The 22,100-nt window shown below is 36.7% G+C and overlaps 1 protein-coding gene across 1 annotated transcript in view; it reads left to right on the forward strand.

Moving 5' to 3' along the window:
* TMEM131 (transmembrane protein 131) overlaps positions 1–22,100 on the forward strand; it is a 102,980-nt gene that overhangs the window by 58,927 nt on the left and 21,953 nt on the right. The window contains exons 12-28 of the mRNA XM_074159905.1: positions 2,947–3,055; positions 4,975–5,083; positions 5,909–6,062; positions 6,164–6,334; positions 6,656–6,766; positions 6,853–6,987; positions 7,440–7,544; positions 8,914–9,000; positions 13,365–13,517; positions 13,682–13,757; positions 13,859–13,976; positions 15,929–16,067; positions 16,179–16,288; positions 16,684–16,750; positions 17,685–17,836; positions 19,139–19,281; positions 20,438–20,624. Coding sequence (XP_074016006.1) covers positions 2,947–3,055; positions 4,975–5,083; positions 5,909–6,062; positions 6,164–6,334; positions 6,656–6,766; positions 6,853–6,987; positions 7,440–7,544; positions 8,914–9,000; positions 13,365–13,517; positions 13,682–13,757; positions 13,859–13,976; positions 15,929–16,067; positions 16,179–16,288; positions 16,684–16,750; positions 17,685–17,836; positions 19,139–19,281; positions 20,438–20,624 — 2,126 coding nt within the window. The remainder of the gene's footprint in view (positions 1–2,946; positions 3,056–4,974; positions 5,084–5,908; positions 6,063–6,163; positions 6,335–6,655; positions 6,767–6,852; positions 6,988–7,439; positions 7,545–8,913; positions 9,001–13,364; positions 13,518–13,681; positions 13,758–13,858; positions 13,977–15,928; positions 16,068–16,178; positions 16,289–16,683; positions 16,751–17,684; positions 17,837–19,138; positions 19,282–20,437; positions 20,625–22,100) is intronic.

The raw sequence follows: 22,100 nt of genomic DNA on the forward strand, positions 1-22,100 counted from the left end.
TGCAACAATTAAGCCATGCTGTCAAAAATCTAGTAAATGTAGATTGTTGAACACTTTCTTTTACCCCTTCTCTAGAATGAATATTTTGTGTTTCCTTAAGGCAGTTTAAGCCCATTTGATTGCTAAAAGCAGAGGCACACTTTAAAATTTGATCTCCTGATCGTGTGTGATGCATAAAGAACCAGGAACTTCAGGACAGCTGTGTATTGAAGCTGCATTCTATCAGTTTGAAAATAAAAAAATGTTTGTATAAGAAAGTATTTACTTCTGTTACAATTCACATACTTTAGAGCAGATATTGTTTTTCCTCCTGTCAAGCTGCAAGAAGGCGTTTATTTTTGCATTATGTTTTTGGCTTGCGCATTTGAGTGCAAAGTTCCCATTAGCAAGGGAAAGTTTCCTTAAAGGATTAAATTCTAGTAGTAGTTTATTCCATGACTGTTCTGGATGGTGCCTTATGGTGCAAATGAACTTTCATTAGTTAGCTGTGTCCGTGTTTAAGCTGAAGATCAAGTTATGACTGACAAAATGGTGTCTGTAAAAGCAACTGAAACAGTACAGAGGTGGTTCTGACACTAACTCAACCAGCCTTAGTCTGCTGCCTGTAGCCACAGGGCTTTTTCCTCTTGCAGCAGGGTAGCTGTGTCTTCACTACCTGTAAGCAACAGTCTACAGCCTGCTCAGTCTTTAGAGCAATATGCTAGGTGGACAAGACAAAACTATGTTCAGGAGCCTGCTGACAGGTAAACAGTATGGATGAACATGTGCCAGTGTTTCAACCCATACTCTTCCTCTCTTTAGTTCGTTAGAATAGGTGTAGTTCTTAAACCTTCAAAGTCTTTTCCAATAACTGCTGCAATAGCACAAAGCTTTCTCCCCGCTCTGTGTTCTCTCGAACGTTTGAGGTCCTTGTTTTCTGCTCTTATGCTAAATATTGAATGTGTCTTCATACAGCAGGGTCAGGAATCTTGCCTGGGGCACTGCATGGGAGAGCCATGTGTTACTGAAGCATGTCTATTTTAAATTCTTCCCCACAGAAGTTACCGTTAGATTTTCTGAGAAAATTGGTGTTACTAGATTCTTGGTAGAACTTATTTTGCATGTATTCTCATGGCCTGTCTATATTTGGTGGTTCTTAAGGCACATCTCAGGACAAGTTTTGCATGGGCTTTATTTGAAATAGGTTAAAATTTGAGAAAAATTAAGTTGAAAGGATTTTTAAGGATGTTTCTTTTTCCTTTAGTTGTCTTAATCCTGTATTTCCTTTTAGACTGTGTAATCAAGCAATAAATGAAAATTAAGAAATTTTCAACAAAACAGTGCTAAATTTCTTCCTTAACTAAATTCGTTATCTGTAGCCATTTTTAGTAAATATGTCTAGGTTTGTTACACTTGTGGTTTAAGAGATGCACCTCTGAAACCTCCCATTTTTCTGGTAACAAGCTGTCCTTCTGAATATTTCTGATTTGATTTACTATATGAAATCAGCATAATTTCAAGCTTAATAATTAAAAACCAGCCTTTTGCATAAAAAGAGCTATTAGAAGTTGTTATCCTTTCTGCCTTGCAAAAGTTGTCAACTTGATTACAGCTTTGGTTTTGTCTGCTTTAAGAGATATTTTTTATTTAAAGACACCTCAAGATCTCAGTTTTGTAGTATGGATTTCATTAGAAGAAAATAGTGATAATTATGAATTGGCTCATGAAGAAAAACAGCAAATATCTGCACCACGTGTATGCAGATGGTTGACAAAGGCCTGTGCTATAAATCCAAAATACAAAACTTCTAGTTGAGTTAACAGAGATTATTCATTAGCTGCAGGAGCAGCACTGCTTGTTTCCTCTAAGGATCACATGGACTGCAGAACTTCATTTTGTATGCACGATTTTATGGCTTGAATTTACAGTCAAGGACAGCTTAGCTTGGAAGAACTGTAGTTGGTTTGTACCACTAGCTGTCTGCCTTGCTCCTCTCTGACCAAGAAAGGCTCAGCTGCTTGTGAAGCAGGTGCTAAACCTCTGCAGCCCAGCATAAGGTAAACCAGTACTCATTTCAGTTTCCTTAATACAGCATCCTATAATTTGCAGTAGTTTAACAGCTGCTACATGAGCAGCTGAGCTGTTCTTACAGCAGGAGGAGGCAGCTGGGGAGGAGGAATCATGGCAGCCATCCTAATTTTAAGCAAAACAAGAATAAGAGCATTTAAATGCTCAATGCCTGGTTTCTTTCCATGGAATCTGGATAAAGAGTTTGCTAGCAATCTTTATAGAGTCTTCAGATGTTGACACGGAATCCATAATCCTGCTGCATAACAATGACTATGTCTACAAATCAGCTCTGGCTACTAACTGACACATTTGCTATGCAAGTAATGCCCAATTTACCTTTTCCATTTAGCTTAAAACAGTAATCCTCAGATACAAAAGGTGATCTTGTTAAATGTTGGTATATAATGAGTGTCATCTCAGATTTACAAATATATAGTTAAATTTATTTTTTTGTGTGGCAGCTCTGCAGACTTAGCATGGGATCAGAGACAAGTAGATGTCTGTATCGTCACCAGTAGTTACACGTCAGTTAACAGCTTTGTTAATGAGTGCACCAGAAACAAATAGTCTAGTTATTGTAAGCCTGCAGCACTAACAATGAAAAATGAATGTTAGTTTAAATAAAGCTTCTTTTCTACTTTATTAACGTGTTTCTGGCCATACTGTCACTTTATCCAACATTCTAAGGAGAACTCTCTGCCCGCTTTCCTACATTCTGCCTGAGTAACGTACAGGACCTAAAAAAAATTCTCTTATAATGCTGCTTTATTATAAGAAAGACAGACCTGTAAGAACTCAGCCAAAACTAGTTGAAGTTGTATCACTCTGAAGGATATGTGAAGGCACAGTGTTAACAGTGATAAATTTACGGGTGCTTCATATTTTGATTGTTTGCAGAGTGTTAGACCTACACCACAGAACGAAGCTATTACAGTACATTTCAAGCCAGTTACGTTAAAAGCCTCTGAAAGTAAATATACCAAAGTTGCAAGTATTAGCTTTGATGGTAAGTACTGCTCCTCTCTTCTTAGAACTTGTCAAGTGCTTCTTAGAACTTGCTGAAACTTCATGAATTATTTTCACTCTCTTAACAAAATGTTATTTGTAATTTTGAGAAGGAAATTGAATTTTCCTACCTGGAAAAGGATTATGGTTCTTCTAACTTCAGTTATTTCTGAAGGAATTGTCTCTGGTAGTAATCATCAAGTAACTTAGACTGATAAATACTGGTGAGAAGTGAAGGAATTCTTAATTCTTCTATTAAACATAAGCAGTATTCCTATGTTAAGGCACTGATTATTTAAAATGTATTCTTAGTCTAAACAGGCATCGAGAAATAGGATTTTTGAGAAATCCTAACAAACCAGGATGTGTTCCTCACAGTAATGTATATTAAAGGAGAGTATATCCCTTGGATTGCCCTTTGATCCTTCCAAAGTTAAAAAAAATTAGAGTCCAAAATCTTATTTCTAAAGAAACTACATTTTATGTTGGAATGCCTATGGAAATAGAACTATGTCATGCTCTTGAGAACCTCACTGTGAAAGCTGGCTTATTTTCTTTTGCTGTCTTGAATTCATATTAAAGAAAAAGGAAGGTGAAGGTGGAAAAACCTTTTACTGATACCTTTCCTACAAAGATATGTTATGTATGCTGATACTGGCTTTCATTTACATCTTTATGAAAGAAGTGCTTGGTTGTTTTCCTCCTACATAGTGTGACTGTAAATACTATGCTGACATTTTGTAGAAAGGCACCTCCATCTTTATAGAGATTTTAATCAACTGTCAGAATGCTGTTGACCTACTCAGATGTTACTGCTTTAAGATACTAGTTGGTGCTGTAAGTCTTTCTGCCTGGATTGCTTAAAAATGGAAGTTTAGAGATGAAATGTTCTTCATTTTAGAAGTTGTATGGATAGAGAGGAGAGGATTGATTTCTTTATTGTTATTTATTGATTAAGACTTTAGATACTTAACAGCTTACAGTTTGTAAGATGAGTGAAGTATTTTTTAGCCTATAAAAAAATCCTGAAATAGCTGAATTCTGTCAACCTGAGGTGTAATACGTTCAGATTTTGAAGCTGGAGAGAATGTGGGGGCCTACTGACTAACGTAAAGTAAATCTTGGAAGGAATGGTAGTTGAGAAAAAATACCCTGTCAAGCTGCTTAATGTGTTTAAGGGACTGACTTGGTGAATTCTTTTCCATGAAGCAGCCAGCCCTAAATATTTGCTGTTTCAGCTGTCCTAATACATGCAGGGCTTTATGGGGATGGTAGTTTCTCCTAACTAGTATTTGAATGCCCTGACTTTTCTGGCAATATTGCTACCAGGCTACCATTGCTTGTTCTGTAATCATGGAGCAGGCCTGTAAGCATCATTCTTTGTGCTTGTGTAGTTTGAGTTCTTACATGGATTCTGGTTCTATTTCTCTAAAGTTTGTCTTTGATTTCTTCGTTATTAAAATGTTCCTGTGTTCTTGGCCCAAAGTCCTGCTGGACTGGTAGTTCTAAGTGAGGAGCCCAGCCATCTTAAGTGTTTGTTCTCTTAGTGGAGGGATAGGTGTATTCCATACTCTTAAGTGGGAAATTCAGCTCTCTAGGATCTGAATTATCCTCTGGACACATCCAAGTTATTTATTTGACAGGAACAAGCAGGCTTCCCTATCGTAGATAAGCTTACTAACTCAGGCAGGTCAACTAACTGGTGTTAAGAGGGAGGAATTCAGAACTCAGATCTCTTACTTCCTAGACCTATTCCATGTCAGTTATTGAAATTTCCTTATGATCCATTTTTCTCTTTCATGATACTTCATTTCTGGGTTAGCTCTGTGCTTTTATTCTTCCACTCATGCTAGTCTAACATAATGGATTATTTTTTTTTTTGTCTGCTTAAACAAACTTCTTATATTCTTGTGTGTACAGCATCAAAAGCAAAAAAAGCTTCACAGTCTTCTGGGAAAATAACTGTTAAAGCGAAAGAAAAGAGCTACTCCAAACTTGAAATACCGTATCAAGCAGAAGTATTGGATGGGTAAGCTTACAGTAATTGAACATAGCTCAGAAACTAAGTGCTGTAAATTAGCTGATGTAGCAGGTAATTTAACCTTTTTAGGGGGAGAGGAGATATAAAGAGGTGATACCCAAGTTTTCTGAATCTGGAGCTCATTTAGAACTACAATTACTTGTTTGAATTTTTCTGGTTTTACACTATAATAGATGAGGTAGTCTTAGTGATGCATAAGCTGGTTTCAAGGCTCGGGTTCAAAGTGACCTTGGTTGTTTCAGAGCAGTTGAAGGCTGCAGATGAGACATTTTTAAAATGCAGTATTGGAAATTTTTCCAGTTTTGCATTTGCTGTTCTATCAGTATATGGAGTAATGGTAGAGAAAATATTCCTGGTTTTAAGCAAAATTTTGGAGCAACTGTCAGTGCTTCCTTATTTTTTGTTACTTATTTACAGAATATGGCTAAGGTGACTTTAAAATTATTGTTGAAATTGAGGTGCTACTTTATCAACAGAACTTACTGAGTATTTTAAAGGCAGCGAAACCAAATCTTACCTTTCAGAACTTTTTGTGCTCCAGATGCATGATTTGGTTAATCAGGAATATGCATGATTTGCAAACTGTCTTAATACTTCAACACTTCCTTTTAGTCCTCCTAGTATGCTGATTCACATATTTTCTTACCTCATTTGAATTACTTAATTATCAATGTCCCTGTAGTGATTATAATGAAGTTTCAGCATGCAGCGGGGTGCGTACGTTTTTTGCTGTTGAATGAATTCTAGCCTTTTGTGTAAGAAAAAAACTTTGAGGAAAATCTTGCTTTTTCTCATACTCTTTTCTTTTAATAGTTATTTAGGATTTGATCATGCTGCCACACTCTTCCACATCCGTGACAGTGCTGCTGATTCCGTGGAAAGACTGATCTATCTAACAAACACATTCAGTTTTGCAGTCCTTATACATGATGTTGTGTTACCAGAAGAAGCAAAACCAATGTTTAAAGTAAGCTCCATTTCGGTGAACATTTTTACCCATTAATAAATATTTAAATGTGCTGCACTTTATTAAATTGTAACATTGATCTTCATTGTTCACCGATCTAGGTCCAGAACTTCAGTAAACCAGTCTTAATTCCGCCTAATGAATCCAGATATATTTTTACACTTCATTTTATGCCTTCCACATCATCTGTTCATATAGATAATAATATTTTACTTATCACCAATGCTTCTAAATTTCACCTACCTGTCCGAGCATACACAGGATTTTTAGATGTAAGTATTTTCCTTTTTTTTTTTTAGCTAGTCTACTTAGAAGCAGACTTCATAGGACTGTTTTTAATTCTTTATTCTACTTCTACGGGAGGAGTTTTTTAATTTCAAAATGGTTTTACCAGTTTGTTCCTTAAACAGCTTCAGTTACTGCTGAAAATTTATTTTTTTTGTTCTCCTTAGATTTACATAGGAAATGTATAGAATGTTGAGATTGCCACAGTACTGCAGTATTAGACTCATTAATGCATTTGTCAATGAGCTTAGAGTTTGAGCACATTCTATATTTAATTCATGCTAAAATACCTTTATCAATCTTTCTAGTACTTTGTACTGCCTCCAAAAACTGAGGAACGATTTATAGATTTTGGCATATTGAGTGCAACAGAAGCTACCAGCATTTTATTTGCAGTCATCAACAGCAATCCGATAGAGGTAAGGATGGATTTATTTTTAGTTTGCCTTTTAAAAAATTTACATCAGTGTTGTTACTGAAAACAGTACCTTTTGTTCTTTTTAAGCTGGCTATAAAAAGTTGGCATATTATAGGGGATGGCTTGGCCATAGAACTTCTAACAACTGAAAAGGGAAACAGAACAACGATAATTGCAAACCACCATGAACTACAAAATGCCAGTGCATCCGATCAGTCTTCAGTAAGTAATCATTTGAATCCATTGCTTAAAGCTAGATTTAGGAGGGGGGGGGAAAGAGACAAATCTGTGCAGCTTCTTGTGGTTTTATTTTAGCAGGGGGGAGGAAGGATAAGAATTCTTAATTTTGGCTGAATTTGATTATGATAAAGTATGTAGAATTTCTTAAATTTATTTTAAGAAGCAGTATTATGTTCAGATTGGTTAGATTTTGAAAGGGGAAACTTAGATACAGCAACCCCCATGCCCTCAGGTGGTGCTCAGAAGAGTTGAATTTATAGATAATTCTTGTGTTAGTAACTTATGTGTTTGAATTTTTTTTTTTTACCACTGACAGTTCTTTCAACTGGATTTTGATTCAGTTTAAAGAAATAAGAGGATGTTGGGTATGTTTTTTGGTGAAATTTCTTTCCATTTAATGGAATACAATGGATGACTCTTTCTATCATTTACAGGTGATACTAGCATCGGGTTATTATGCTGTGTTTAGAGTAAAACTAATAGCGAAAGAGCTTGAAGGAATTCATGATGGAGCTGTACAAATCACGACAGATTATGAGGTATATTTATTGTATATTCATGGGTGTTGCCCAAATAATATATTCAATTTTAAAGTGCGACATTTTAGGAGTTGTATTAGTGGACAGATTGTAATATTACGGAGAAGTTGAGATCGGAAAGGACCTTTGGAGGTCAAGTTATCTCTCTGCAAGTTAACCCTGCATCAAACAACAGTAATGCTACTTTTGCTGTGTCTTCTCTGAAGGAATGAAGAATGACTTTCATTATGATTTTCATCTGGCTTTCAGAAAAATCTATTCAAATATGACATAATGCTTTGAGGTATTGGTTCTTCAATGACTGGACACATTCTCAAAGCATCAATGCATGGATCTTTTGGCATAACACATGCTGACAGTGTCCTTTTTGGTACATTTTTAGTTACTGAAATTGAGCTATAATTTCAGAGGGTTTTTTGTCAAAACCCAATGTGAAAGTTGTTTTGGAGAAATTGTAGTTTGCTGACAGTTGATGAAGCAGAGTTCTTACACTAAGATTAGTAAGGGAGAGAAGAACACCAGTTAATTCTCAACTTCACGTGTCTTTCCTGTTAATAAACTATTTTGCAGAAGAGAGATATTCTAATACATAGTGAAATCTGTATTTAATAACTCTGGGTGGTACATGTAGGGGAAAAAAAAAGGTGATGCGCTGTGCTTATGAAGTCAGGAAACTATACAGCTTATTGTGTTGTTCTAATGAAGCTACAGAAAATGGGAAATTCGTAATTTCTGCTAGTTATCTGAGATTTTAAGCTTTTTTTAATATGTCCATACGTGTATGTGACCCTTCAGTTGTAGAATCTGAAACGTTTCATTTTCTTGCTCGTTTTTACAAGTTATTCTACTTGTATTGGTAGCTTCAATAATACACAGAAAGGATCTCTTTGCCATCCCCTCCATGCTCTTTTTTCTAACTCTACATCTATCTCACGGTCTTAGCATGATTTCTCATGTTTTTTGAGAAGTTCAGTATATCCTCTTCCCTCATATTCATTTACTTTAAAGATGTTATCCTCCTGTTTTCCAACAAAGTAAGCCCCATTCAAGTGAGACCTATATAATGTTCCATAGGAGAAGTTGTATTTTAACTGTGCTTCTGTGTTCCATGTTGAATGGTGCTAAGTTTGACTGAGCAAAGGTGTGCTTCCTGACGATATGGGGTGACTGTTCTGAATATGATGATGAGTTGAAATCTTAATTCATGTCTCTATGTTTTAAATGTGTATATAAACCTGGACTACGTTAATTGTAGAATTTCAGGGGTTTGTTATTCTGTGCAATTTAAAAGCAGAAGAGATATCTAAAGGCTGAAATTCGAGGGGGATTTTTTCTGAACATTTCTTGTTCTTTCTTTTTTTTAATATAGATTTTAACTATACCAGTGAAGGCAGTGATTGCTGTAGGCTCACTGACATGCTCCCCGAAACATGTTTTTCTTCCACCTTCTTTTCCGGTAAGAGAGTTTGCTTTTTGTTTTCTTGCTGTGTTTTTTATCTGTCCTGCTCAAGAGGAATCACTGTCTTGAATTTTTGCACGTCAAATTGCTGGAGAGATTGTGCTACCAAACTGTTAATGATTCAGTTTCTCACTTTTTGGGGTTTTTTTTCTTCCCCGTATGTCCCAAGCATGAGTTACCCCTACATCTCCTCTACTGGCCGCTTGAATGGGATCTTGGAATACTGATATGATCCCAAACCTGATTCTTTGCAACTTCATTCTAACATAGCTGTGGTCACTTGGTTATTACCGTTTCATGTGCATTAGCACCAAGAGTAAGAGAGACATGAAATTGCACAAATGCATTTTTCAAAATGCTGAAGTGTAAAACCAAAGACAACAAAGTCAGCTAATAAAGTGATGATTTAGTATAAAAAGTCCTTGATCTCTGTGGAAGCATTATTGTATTGTTTCCACACTGAAAGTAGATCTTCTCAAGGGTACATGGTGGAGTACATGAACAGAAAAGCAAGAAAGCTATGTGGGCCTATAGCTCTCTGAAAAAAAAGCTGTTTTCATCCCTGCTCCTGCAGTAGCTTTTATTCAGTGAGTGCTGAAAGCAGCTGCTTTGCTCAAGGCTACAGACTCAAGCAGCAAGCTATTAACCAGATAATACTTTCTTCTCACTCGGCATTCAGCATAACCATAGAAGCATGGGCAGTCAAGGCATATTGATGTGGCAAATCGTTATTTCATTGAAGTCTGAACTTTATGTGACTTTCTGATGAGTGGGGAATTGTAATACGATAGAAAATCACAGGGAGAGAGAGGTTGAAAACTGGGAGGGGGGGAAGTAGCAAAAGCAGATAAAGATGGCAGTTTTCTGAAAGGATAAAACTTTCACCAACACGCATAGAGTTAATGGTTTTTATTTCCTTGTCTGCCCTGCATTGGCTCAGTCTGTTGTAGAGCACTGCCTGTTCTCACCTCCTCTTCTGATAACTCCTTAGAATCTCCTGCTTATCTTACAATTTGCATACTCTTAAAATAGTAATTTCTCACTGGCACTTTGTCAAATGCTTTACCTCATGTCTAGTAGATCAATGATAGTTTTTTGAAAAAGTAGTGCAGTAGGTCTTATCAGAGAAAGATAGGTCATTCAGCAGGGCTTCAGTAAATCATTGCTACATTTGCCCCATTATCCATTCCATCTCTCTTCTGATCTCTTACTTCACAAAGTTCTGAAGTCTTGCTACTCTTGAGGTCAAATGGTCGTGCCTACCTAATGGTCATTGCGGAGATCACTTGTTATTTTCTATCTTTAGGATCTATGTTTCCAATTTTACTGTGTGGTTTCACCATTATATGGATATTTATTACACTGACTACCGTATCTGTAACTTCATCTATAAACTGCTTTATAACCCTGTGATAAACTGAAATAACTTAGAGGTCTGTTTTCCTTTCTTTTGCAAAGATAAAGCAATTTCTATATTCTGTATCCTAATTTATATATCCTAATTCCTGGCAAGATCTTTGTCTCTCTTGAATACCACATTAAAATATTTTGTTCTATTTTGGGCCTAAAAAAGTAATTTATATTTTTTAAATCTCCCTTTATTTTGTTCTAACTGGAATGGCTAAAGAGCTTATCAGTGTATCTTGATTTTTTGATGTTTGTTTGTTTGCTTTTGTTTTGTTTTGGCAGGTACTACTTCTTGTATCACCTGCGTTTCTCAGCCTTTAAGGCTGTCATCATTCTTTCTCATCCCCAGACTGTTGTGATTTTTATTGCCTTCATGCTCTTTTCTAGTGATATTTTCACATAATTATTCATTCAGGGGACTTTGGCCTCTTGCATTTTGTTTGGGACTGTAGATTCAGATGTAATTATCACCTTTGACAAGATTCTACTGTTTTCTGTGTTCAAGCCCCAAGCTTTTCAGAGCACTCAGCTTCGCTTATTACTTCTGTTACTTGATCACTTAGCTCTTTTGATATTTGAGAACATTGACAGCAGACGTACTTTTCTTTTTTCTTGGATTCATTTCAAACTAAACTTGTGATCACTGAATTCATGATATTCTTGCATCTACTTGTTCTGTAATGCCTCCATTACTTATGAAAATAAGCCAAAAATAGCATCAGTTCTTCTTGTTTCAGTGTTTGGTAGAGAAATTTGACAGCTAGAACATCCAGAAGTAACTAGGCGCTACAATTTTAGTAACACTTGCTTTTCAGTTCATATCCAGGATATAATTCTCCTGCAGCTGCCTGGTTCCCAGTGCTGTCTGTCTCTGTTTATAGTTATAGTGTATTTGCACCTAGGTCTGATTTCTTGTATTCTGTCCAAGTTTGTCAGCAATACACTAACAGCATATACAGACCTTGTAAAGATCCGTGTCCTGATTTAAACAGATGTTAGCTGTGTTGACTCCTGCTTCATAATGGCATTTGTAGCTCACAGTGCCCACCTCTCAACTTCTCTGATCAAGGCATGAGGACATGTATGCTAAATAGCACTGTTCTGTTTTTCTTATTACTGATGGGTCAAGTCGTCTTCCCTTATCTCTTTTTTCATGCCTAAATGCTGCATAAGTGTCTTAGTAAAATACTGCTCATTTGTTCTACAGAGTTTAACAAACCTTTATCTTGCCCAATCGATGGCAGTTTGTTACTCATAGGATTCCATGGATGAAGCTCAGACATACCTCCTATTCAGTTTAACACAACTGTGCTGTTTAGAGATTTATTCTTGTAGTTTCTTTCTCCCTGCAGTTGCTACTGTTGAGACTCTTACAGTACGTGACAATTTCCTGAGGCCACAGTCAAATTTTGACTGCATTGCTCCCATCCCTCCACTTCAGTCTTTACCTTAGAGAAGTTTAAAAAAAGCTGAAAGTGTTGATTTAAGGCAAACATGAAAAACTCTACTCATGTCCTAGTCTCGGGTGCTTAAATTTGCTTGTATTTATTTATTTTATATAAATCTGAAATCTTGTCACTGGTCCCGAGTTGTGCTTCTTTGTTTGTTTGTTTTTATTTATCCTTTATTCTATACTTGTCAGGGTTAGGTTTTGAGATACGGTGAAAAATACAGCCACAGAATCATTGATTTACAAGTGGGGTCACTTGTAAAGAGAGCTTGAGCATTGTAATGATTCCAATCGTAACAAAAAATTAAACTACATGTTCCGTGCTTAAAAGGTGAAATAATGTTGGACTCGGAAGAGAAAGCAGGGTGTAAAGGTGTGGGGAAAAACTTGCACTGTTTTCTTGTTAAATGTTTTAATTTTAGTACCTGGTATCTTAATTTCATTGGGAGTGGGAGGGAGGGTTGTACACATGTTTTTAAATGCCCTCTGTCACCTGTAGTGTTTGTATTCTTGCAGCTTCACTGTTCTTTCAGGTTCTTTCTAATTACTAGCAACTATGTACTAGATCTCTTACAAGCAGGTTGTTCCTCTTTTGTAATAGGAGTTTCTGAAGTTTCCTTTTGCCTTTCCTCCTCTGGTACTTTTTAAACATGATTTGATTAAGCAGAACTGTTGTCCTAGCTCTTCAAGGCACTGAATCACAAAATCACAGCATGGTAGGGGGTGGAAGGGACCTTTGGAGATCATCTAGTCCAACCGCCTTGCCAAAGCAGGTTCACCTAGAGTAGGCTGGACAGGAATGCTTCCAAGCGGGTTTTGAGTGTCTCCAGAGAAGGAGACTCCACACCCTCTCTGGGCAGCCTGTTCCAGTGCTCTGTCACCCTTAAAGTAAAGAAGTTTCTCCTCATGGTGAGATGGAATTTCTTGTGTTCCAGTTTGTGCCTGTTGCCCCTGGTCCTCTCACCAGGCACCACTGAGAATAGTCTGGCCCCATCCTCTTGACACCTGCCCTTTAGATATTGATAAGCATGGATGAGATCCCTTCTCAGTCTTCTCTTCCACAGGCTAAACAGATCCAGGTCTCTCAGCCTTTCCTCGTAAGAGAGGTGCTCCAGTCCCTTGATCATCTTTGTAGGCCTCTGCTGGACTCTTTCCAGTAGTTCCTTGTCTTTTTTGAACTGAGGAGACCAGAACTAGACACAGTACTCCAGAAGTGGCCTCACCAGGGCAGAGTAGAGGGGCAGGGTAACAAAATTAAGGTGTACTTAATTTTGAAAGTGGGATGAGCTGTGTTTGGAAGCAGATGGAAGAAAGACTACAACTTCACAGAAATTTACCATGAAGTGTTACAAGTGGCATTTTTTTGAGATAGCATAGTTTAAAATCTCAATTTAACATTTTGGCTCTGTTGTGGTCTTTGCCTGCATAAATAAATACATATGGTAGGGAAAATGCATATCCTGCAGCCCTTTTTTTCATCTTTTCATCCTTTCCTTTTCTTTAGGGGAAAGTAGTTCACCAGAGCCTGAATGTTATGAACTCCTTTTCTCAGAAAGTGAAAATACAACACATACGGTCGCTGTCAGAAGATGTAAGGTTTTATTATAAGAGGCTAAGAAGCAATAAAGAAGATTTAGAGCCAGGAAAAAAATCAAAGGTTTGTTTATGCCTTATTTCTGCATGTTTACAAGTTCTCTCTTATATATAGCATATGTTAAGTTTCTGTCGTTGTCAGAAATTCTCTTTGGGTTTTTTTGTTTTCTTTGGTCATTCGATTTACTGTGCTGTTTCTTAATTGATACACTCTTATCTCTTTTACAGATTGCGAATATTTATTTTGATCCTGGTTTACAATGTGGAGATCATTGTTATGTAGGATTGCCTTTTCTATCTAAATGTAAGTAACATTCGACTTCATCATTAAAATCTTAAAAAAAAAGTTTCTCCTTAAGCAACAACTTTACTTGAAGAGTTTAAAAACCACGTTATTTCTTAAAGCGGAATCTAAAGTTCAGCACAACATAGCAATGCAAGAAGATGCATGGGATTCTGACTGGGATTTGCATGAGAACTTATTCAAGGAATGGACAGAAATAAAAGAAAACTCAAGCCATAGGTAAGTATTTTATCCCTGTTACTTTCACAGGCGCCTTAAATCAGTAGGTAATTCTGTGTTGTGTGCTTTTAAAAAATACAAGGTAAATAATATTGTGGTGCTCGTTGAGAGGGGGCTAAGGAGTTAGTTGGCCTTCTCTGCAAAACATTTAAAGAGAACGTTTTAAAAGTTACAAAACAGTTAACAATTTTCTCATGTCAACCACAATACTGAAAGTTACTATTCACTGAAGTATGCTGCAGTTCTTGAAAAGATGGCAACATCGAGGCAGTCTCTACTCTCCAAAAATTTCCAAAAATAGATTATACTGTTAGTGCAGTATCCCTGCTTAATCTGTTTTACAGTGTCAATATCCCTCCTAAGATTTTGTAAGATTTTCGATTGGTACTATTCTGACATTATTGCATTTCAGTGAATTATCAAATTGTCTGGTATTTTTCCATGAGATTTGCTAAATAAAGGGTGATTAATGATTGCTATTTTATATTTAGGAAAAAGTCAAAGTCTGTAGGCTGCTATATGCCTTCTAAACATCTGCCTTTTCATATGTAAAGTGATTTATTCTCCAGGAGACATAAGGTAGCATTAACAGCAAGTGTATATGTCTTTTGTGATGATAGCATCCAGACTACTGTTTCAAAAAAGGCATGCATATTTGTGGAGAAACAAAATGACTGTATGTAGTTAAATACAGTAACAAAAGCACACCTCCTTTCTCACTTTTTTGTTATAATGCTGATATAGCAATAACTCCTGAACAAATTTGATCTAAACAGAGTATCTAGCCATGTGTTCAAGAATGTCCTATCACATACAGTAAGAGGACGGTAAAAAGAGATTCTGTTAAAAACTACTTCTAAATAAGTAGCAGTTCTAGCTAGAATATACAGTGCTTTAATATTATTTAATATAATATATAGTTTAGAATATGTAATGCTTTTAAGGGGAGTTAAAATTAACCAGCTATCCAAGGTAGCATTCAGCAAAGGAGAAACTACTCCTTCTGGATACGAAGGGGTTCTGACTTGGTCATTTGGAGTCTCTCCAAAATACTTCTCTAGGTTTGAAGTCTAGCGTTTCATTTGTTCTGCTGACTGGAGAACTCAATACTGTTAGTCTTGTTTCAGCTCATGGTGGAGAGCTTGTAGGACAACAGGAATCAAGTCTGTTCCAGAGATTAGTTAATAGCAAAGAACTTCATTTGCTGATGGAAATAGTAGCTGGCACCAGGTGTGACTACTTCAGATTTTCTTTAGGTTTGTTAGATAGGAGTATAGGCACATAATCCATGTATCCATTGCAGCTAGAGCACACGTATAGGTTTACTGAACATTACACACGTGCAGGCACAATACATTTTCTGGATAGTGGATGTCTGGATGTTGTATTGGAAACAGACTGTATCGGGACCGATATTTTTCCTTTCTGCTGTTTATACCTTTGCAAATCATCAAATATATTTTGGGTTATTTTTCTTACTGATCTGAATCTCGGTTATATTCTCAAAATTTATTTCTACAATAGTAAGAGCTTTCCTAATGATAGATAAAATTTGTGTTTCACTGTCCAGAGAGCAGAGATTTAAGAGAAATGTGAATACCAAAAGATTTGTGACGCACTGCATAAATTCTACCACGTTTTTCTGCTCACATTTATCTATAAGTAGGTTGTAACAGAACTTGGAATGGATGGATGTTGACAACAATATTTAATAGAGAACATCTTTAGAATCTTTGGGTTGGTTTTCTATAGCATGTTTTATTTCTGTTGTGGTTTTTAATAGCAGTACATATGGGCAGAGCTCAATGGGGTTTTTTTAATTGCATATAAATACACTGTACCATGCTGTTTCTCAAACTTACATTGTTTTCAGGGTGCATTTAAGCCCTCTGCTTTTCCCAGGCTTTTCCTATTTTACTCCTGTAAAGCAAGTTTTATAACTGTTTCTCCAGACTGAATGCTGTATTTGAAGTAGACACAGATCTTCAGAAGGATGTCCGGTTGAAAATTACAGCAGAAATGTCCTGGCCTTCCATACTTAGTTCACCACGCCACCTAAGCTTCCCTCTTACCAATACAAACAGTTCCTCAGTAAGTTATTTTGTTGATAGTATCATTTTGTAGGGGCTGCATTTTAATAGATATTTTCTAATTGCATTAATCCTAATGTAAACTTTTTTTTTAAAAATTGTTTCTGAATAGGAAGAAGAAATTTTTCTAGAAAATCCAGCTGATGTTCCTGTGTATGTTCAGTTCCTTCCTGTAGCTATGTATTCTAACCCATCCACATTTGTTGATAAAATGTTAGAACGGTAAGTATCGCTTTAGAGTACTTAGGGCATTCTCACTCTACAGCAAAATTGCAGTTTTACAAAAAATGCATGCAGGATTTGGCAGCTGGGTTGGAAGTTACAGTGTTGGCCACCTCTAGAATTTGAATCATTAGGCCAGTTGAGAACTGAATCTAGGCTGATTACCATTGAATGCACATCTGTATTTGTTGCTAAGCTTAAAATGATGTTTACGTTTCTTCCTTAACTTGATGTATGAGGGGGGGGAGAACAAGAAAAAAATTAAATTATACTTTCAGCTGCATATTATTTGGGTCCGATCATAAGTTCTTGATTTGTGCTAAAATCTGTAAATGCAAGTATATCATTATCTTCCCTGATCTGGGGGGAGAAAAAAAACTGCATGTCTGTTTCAGGTTTAATTTGAGTAAGCCAACTAATTTCAATCTGAGGACTCTAGAGTTCCAGGTCTTCAGAAATTGCGTAAGTATTTCAATACATTCTTTAGATTTTTAAATTTAGATATTTTAATGTTTTAGTAAGAGTGCAGTCATACATGCCTTCAAGTTTAGGTATTAATATGTGGAAAAGTGATGCTTCCATTGGATATTTTCAAGGAAATGGGAAAAGAAGTATTTCTTTAAATGTAACAGTGTCACTTTTTCTGTATGTTTACATGATAATAGGATTCTAGAAGTTATAGAAAAACTGCATTTATTCATTCTCTTACTGATAGAGTATTCTTTTCCTCAGTATAGTGGTTGCTAGTTCTAAAATTAGTAAAGTATTGAGTTTTCCGTTGCTTCATTCTTCATTTTAAATGATTCAAGTTTTGTGGACAACTGTAAGTGTGTACTTTTTCATATAGACCATGCCACATCCTGAACACTTTCTTTTATCATCCAGTATATACACCTTTTCCCCTCCATTTGCAGTTTGTTTTAGATTAGCATTGGGATACTTGCACGTTATCTAAACGCAAACTTAAACTTTTTTCAGTAGTTCTTCTATTAAGCTTGCTTTTTCCCCTTCCCATTGTTAAAATATTTTTAGAATATATAGTATTTTGAAGATAGAAAATGTTACATAATGTTAATGCTAATTTAGTGTTTAAAATGCACATTTAAGAATTTATGAACTCTTTCTTCTACTGGAGTTTTACCAGATCCACACGGGTGTAGTTTACCTCAGTTCTGTCTTGCCATGTTCTTCCACTTTTTAATAAACCCAGATCGTTTACTAAGCGGGGAAATTCTTGTGCTATCAGACTTTCTGATTTTAAAAAAAGTATATGCCATTGGGTAGCACACTTCTCTAACAAGACCAATTTTCTAGCTAAAAAATATGACTTCTATCAAACATATGTAAAAATTTCCTATTTTTAAAAGTGTTACTTTGTTTTCCCCACTTTCTTAAGGTCCAGCCACTACAGAGCACTGTAGGACTTACAAAGGGCCTGGCTCGTCATTCGGTTTTAAGCCTAATATTAAAACCTGGTGAGAGAAAGTCTGTCAAAGTAAAGTTCACTCCAGTTTTTAATAAAACCGTTTCATCATTAATTGTTATCAGGTATGACAGATATTTCTGAAATGAGTGTGAGTTTTTTCTGATGTTTTTTGTTTATATATAAGATTGTACTTGTGATCAGCGTCAGTAAGAAACTATCGCTCTTACAAGAATAATTGTAGACTCATATGTGTCTGAAGAAAGATTTAATTGAAATAATTGTGATATGTTCTGCAGTAGTTAAACTGTATTCAGTACATACTTCCTAATAAAAATATATTATTACCTTTATGATAGAATCACATAGTAGTTTGGGTTGGAAGGGACCTTTAAAAGTCATCTAGTCCAACCCCCCTGCAACGAGCAGGGACATCGTCAACTAGATCAGGTTGCGCGGAGCCCTGTCCTGACCTTGAACGTTTCCAGCGATGGGGCATCTACCAGCTCTCTGGGCAACCTGTGCCAGTGCTCCACCACCCTCATTGTAAAAAATTTCTTCATTCTATCTAGTCTGAATCTTTTAGTTTAAAACCATTATTCCTTGTCCTGTTGCTACAGGCCCTAGTAAAAAGTCTGTCTCCATCTTTATTGTAAGCCCCCTACAGGTACTGAAAGGCCACAATAAGGTCTCCCTGGAGCCTTCTCTTCTCCAGGCTGAACAATCCCAGCTCTCTCAGCCTGTCCATGTAGGAAAGGTGCTCCAGCCCTCTGATTGTCTTCATGGCCCTCCGCTGGACTCCCTCAAGCAGGTCCATGTCTTTCCTGTGCTGAGGGACTCCAGAGCTGGACACAGTACTCCAGGTGGGGCCTCACCAGGGCAGAATAGAGGGGCAGAATCAGCTCCCTCGGCCTGCTGGCCACGCTGCTTTTGATGCAGCCCAGGACATGGTTGGCCTTCTGGACTGCCAGCACATATTTTTTGCTCGTGTCCAGTTTTTCTTCCACCAGTACTTGGAGACTTGAATTCTTAAATACATACTATGCTATCTTGAAAGTAGGGCCCGTAGTTATAGATGCCATGTGCAAAATCAAGCTGCAATGCAAGTTCAGTCTTTCTAGTAAAGAGCTCTATTTCACTTTTGTATCAGGTGTGATACATTGTTATGATGATGAAATATAAACTTTAACTAGTACTTCACTGGGTTTTTTGTATGCTATATTGTAATTTCTTAAGTTTTTGTCTTGCAAACACTATGTTTGAGACCCCACTATTTACATCCATATTGTGGGCAATTATATGTGGAACTGCTTATATTTCTGTCCACCAGATTTGAGATATAACTTTATGGTCTGTAGAGAAGCTTGCAGGAGCAATCCACTGCATAATCCTTTTATGTGTGTTTCCCCTTTTTTCTTTGTACACAGAAATAACTTGACTGTAATAGATGCCATAATGGTACAAGGACAAGGAACGACTGAGAGCTTGAAGGTTGCAGGCAAACCTCCTGGTGCAGGGAGTTCTTTACGCTTTAAAATCACAGAAGCATTATTAAAAGACTGTTCAGAAAGTGAGTATTTCTTGACTTACTGTGTGGAACAGAAAAGAAATTACATTTTGCATGTACAACTTGAAATGTGTGGAAATATTTTTCTCTTATTCTGGTGCTCCAGAAATTTGATTCCTTTAAATACATGAAAATTGCTTCTTCATTTAGGCAGAAAATGAAATATTTTACCTTTTTCATTTTCATGTGAAAATTGGGAAAGATGAAACAAAAGCCCTTCATCCACTAAAATTCAAGACAGAAGAGGGGAAGATCCTAGTAAATAGACTAGGATAATCTCTACTTCCTAAACTTAAGTCAAACTGGATCACAGGTGCAACTTTCTGTATATTTGTGTTTTTTTCCCCCCTCACACCTTCAGAATCAGTATACACACAACCAACAGGGAAAAAGGCAGGGTGTGTTCCTTGATGAAAATGAAATCCTAGCCAGATTCTACTCTGGAGTCAGAGGTTTTCTGCTCTGTGGCCCCAGGCTTGCTTCTGAACAGAGAGCTAAAAATACCTGTATTACCAAAGTAACTGGTAAAAGAGGTTTATCTGGTATTAAAATCAGCTTTGTTATTTTGCAGATTTCCAAACATATTTGTAAGGTGCCATGTTAATTATTATCTGAGATTATTCTGCTTTTTTTGAGGTATGAGTAAGAAAACTTAGTAAAGCTTAGTCATTACCTTTTACATGTTGTGGTTTAGCGATATTTTGGGTGGGTTTTTTTGCTAATAAGATATGTGTAGCTCAGCCACGGATTTTTTTTTTTTTTTTTTTTTAAGATAGAAAAAAAGGCTTTAATTCTCTTCATGCTAGGACTTTTCACAGAATACCACAACACTAAGCAGTACGTCAACAAACTTTACAGCTTAGATTAATTTTTATTTTTTTTTTTGTGAGGCAGCAGTGCTATCAGAGGTTTGGGGGTTTGTGGTTTTTCCCTGGTGAGTTAAGAGTGCTCTGGAATTGTGTAAGTGCCCTACCTTGACAGTGATGAGAACCTGGCTTCAGAGATCTGTTTCTGCAGGTTAAGTAAAGATTTCCACAGGACTCACTAGCCCCCTTTTCTGCTATTATACTGACAGAACTCTCTCCTACTGTAGACCGTGAATATAGTGAAGGGTATCTGTTTAGCTTAACACTAACCACTTTCTGCTGTTTCTTTCTAGAAATGAAATACAAAGAACCAAATTTCACACTGAGAAGAACATTTAAAGTGGAAAATACCGGGCAGCTGCAGATTAATGTGAAAACTATGGAAATCAGCGGCTATACATGTGAAGGATATGGATTTAAAGTAGTTAACTGTCACGAGTTTGCACTAAGTGCCAATGCCTCTAAAGACATTGTCATATTGTAAGTGTTTTTTCTTACATCTAAACAGAGTCTTGCATTAGGAGTTCTGTATACCTAATTCTGTTTCAGAGTTTTCTGTTGGTTAAATTCTGAGGTTTTTTACTTAAGCTGTGAGTGTTTTGGGGTTTTTTTTATCCAACTTAAAAAAGGAAATTTTTCTCTCTTCTTGAAAACACTATTTGATTTTTAAAAAACTTAAAGTTTTCATGACTTACTATCCAGTAAGTATAACTTACTGAGTTGCAATAGTGTTACTATATGTTTTTTTAAACATTTCCTTCATATTTGGGTTGTGAATGCACGAGATCTAGATTTACGTATGCTTTTGGTGCATTGCAGTATGTAGAAAAGAGCCTTTAGACTATGGATTATTATCATAATGCACAGCATTTTAGTCTTGAGTATTTTTTCTGTTGCCTTAATGATAATGATTAATCCTGTCAGTTTTTATTGTAAAAGATCTCTGCATCAAAACCTGATCTTTTAACAGTGCTTGGATGTAAAGTTAACTATTCGGAATATAATACCTAAGAAGTTGAGAAGATGCTTCTGCTCTATAAGAGGGTGTACAAGATATTGCAGGCAGTGAAACTTCACTAGTATTTCTGCAGCAGTCTTAGTTTGTGATGAGACAGGAACATAGTGGTGATGTTGAAAAGACACGCAGTTGTGACTTAAAGGTGAAGTGTTTAAAAACTTTGTACCTCACAACTGTTGATAACACAGGGATGTTTTAGCTGTTGCTGAGCAGTGCTCACACAGCCTCAAGGCCTTTTCGGTTTCCCACCCTACCCCACCAGTGAGCAGGCTGGGGCTGCACAAGAAGCTGGGAGGGAACACAGCCAGGACAGCTGACTCCAACCGATCAAAGGGATATTCCATGCTATATGACGTCATGCTCAGTATATAAAGCTGGCGGGAGGAGAAGAAAGGGGGCGACGCTCAGACTGATGGATGGTGTTTGGCTTCCCAAGCAACCAGTATGCTCAATGGAGCCCTGCTTTCCTGGGGATGGCTGAACACCTGCCTGCCCATGGGAAGCAGGGAAAGAATTCCTTGTTTTGCTTTGCTTGCATGCAAGGCTTTTGCTTTGCCTGTTAAACTGTCTTTATCTCAACCCATGTGGTTTTCCTCACTTTTACTCTTCTGATTCTGTTCCCCATCCCACTGGGGAGGGAGGGAGGGAGCGGCTGCGTGGTACTTAGTTGCTGGCTGGGGTTAAACCGTGACATGTGTATCAGGGATCATCTAGTATGAGATGTGTTAAGCATAGGTGTTTATGAACTCGGTCAAACACACCTTGAGGTATTTGAAAGATACTCATAAGTGTTTTAGGCTAATTACATGGATGATTATTAGTTGTACTACGTAGGGCTATTTGTTATAAATGTTTGATGGGCAGTTATGGCAGTAATTTGTGTAGTTTGTGGGGTTTTTTTAAATTTATGAATAATATAAATTATCTCAAACTTTTGT

The sequence above is a fragment of the Numenius arquata genome, chromosome 1, assembly GCF_964106895.1.
Source record: "Numenius arquata chromosome 1, bNumArq3.hap1.1, whole genome shotgun sequence".
NCBI classification, from domain to species: Eukaryota; Metazoa; Chordata; class Aves; order Charadriiformes; family Scolopacidae; genus Numenius; species Numenius arquata.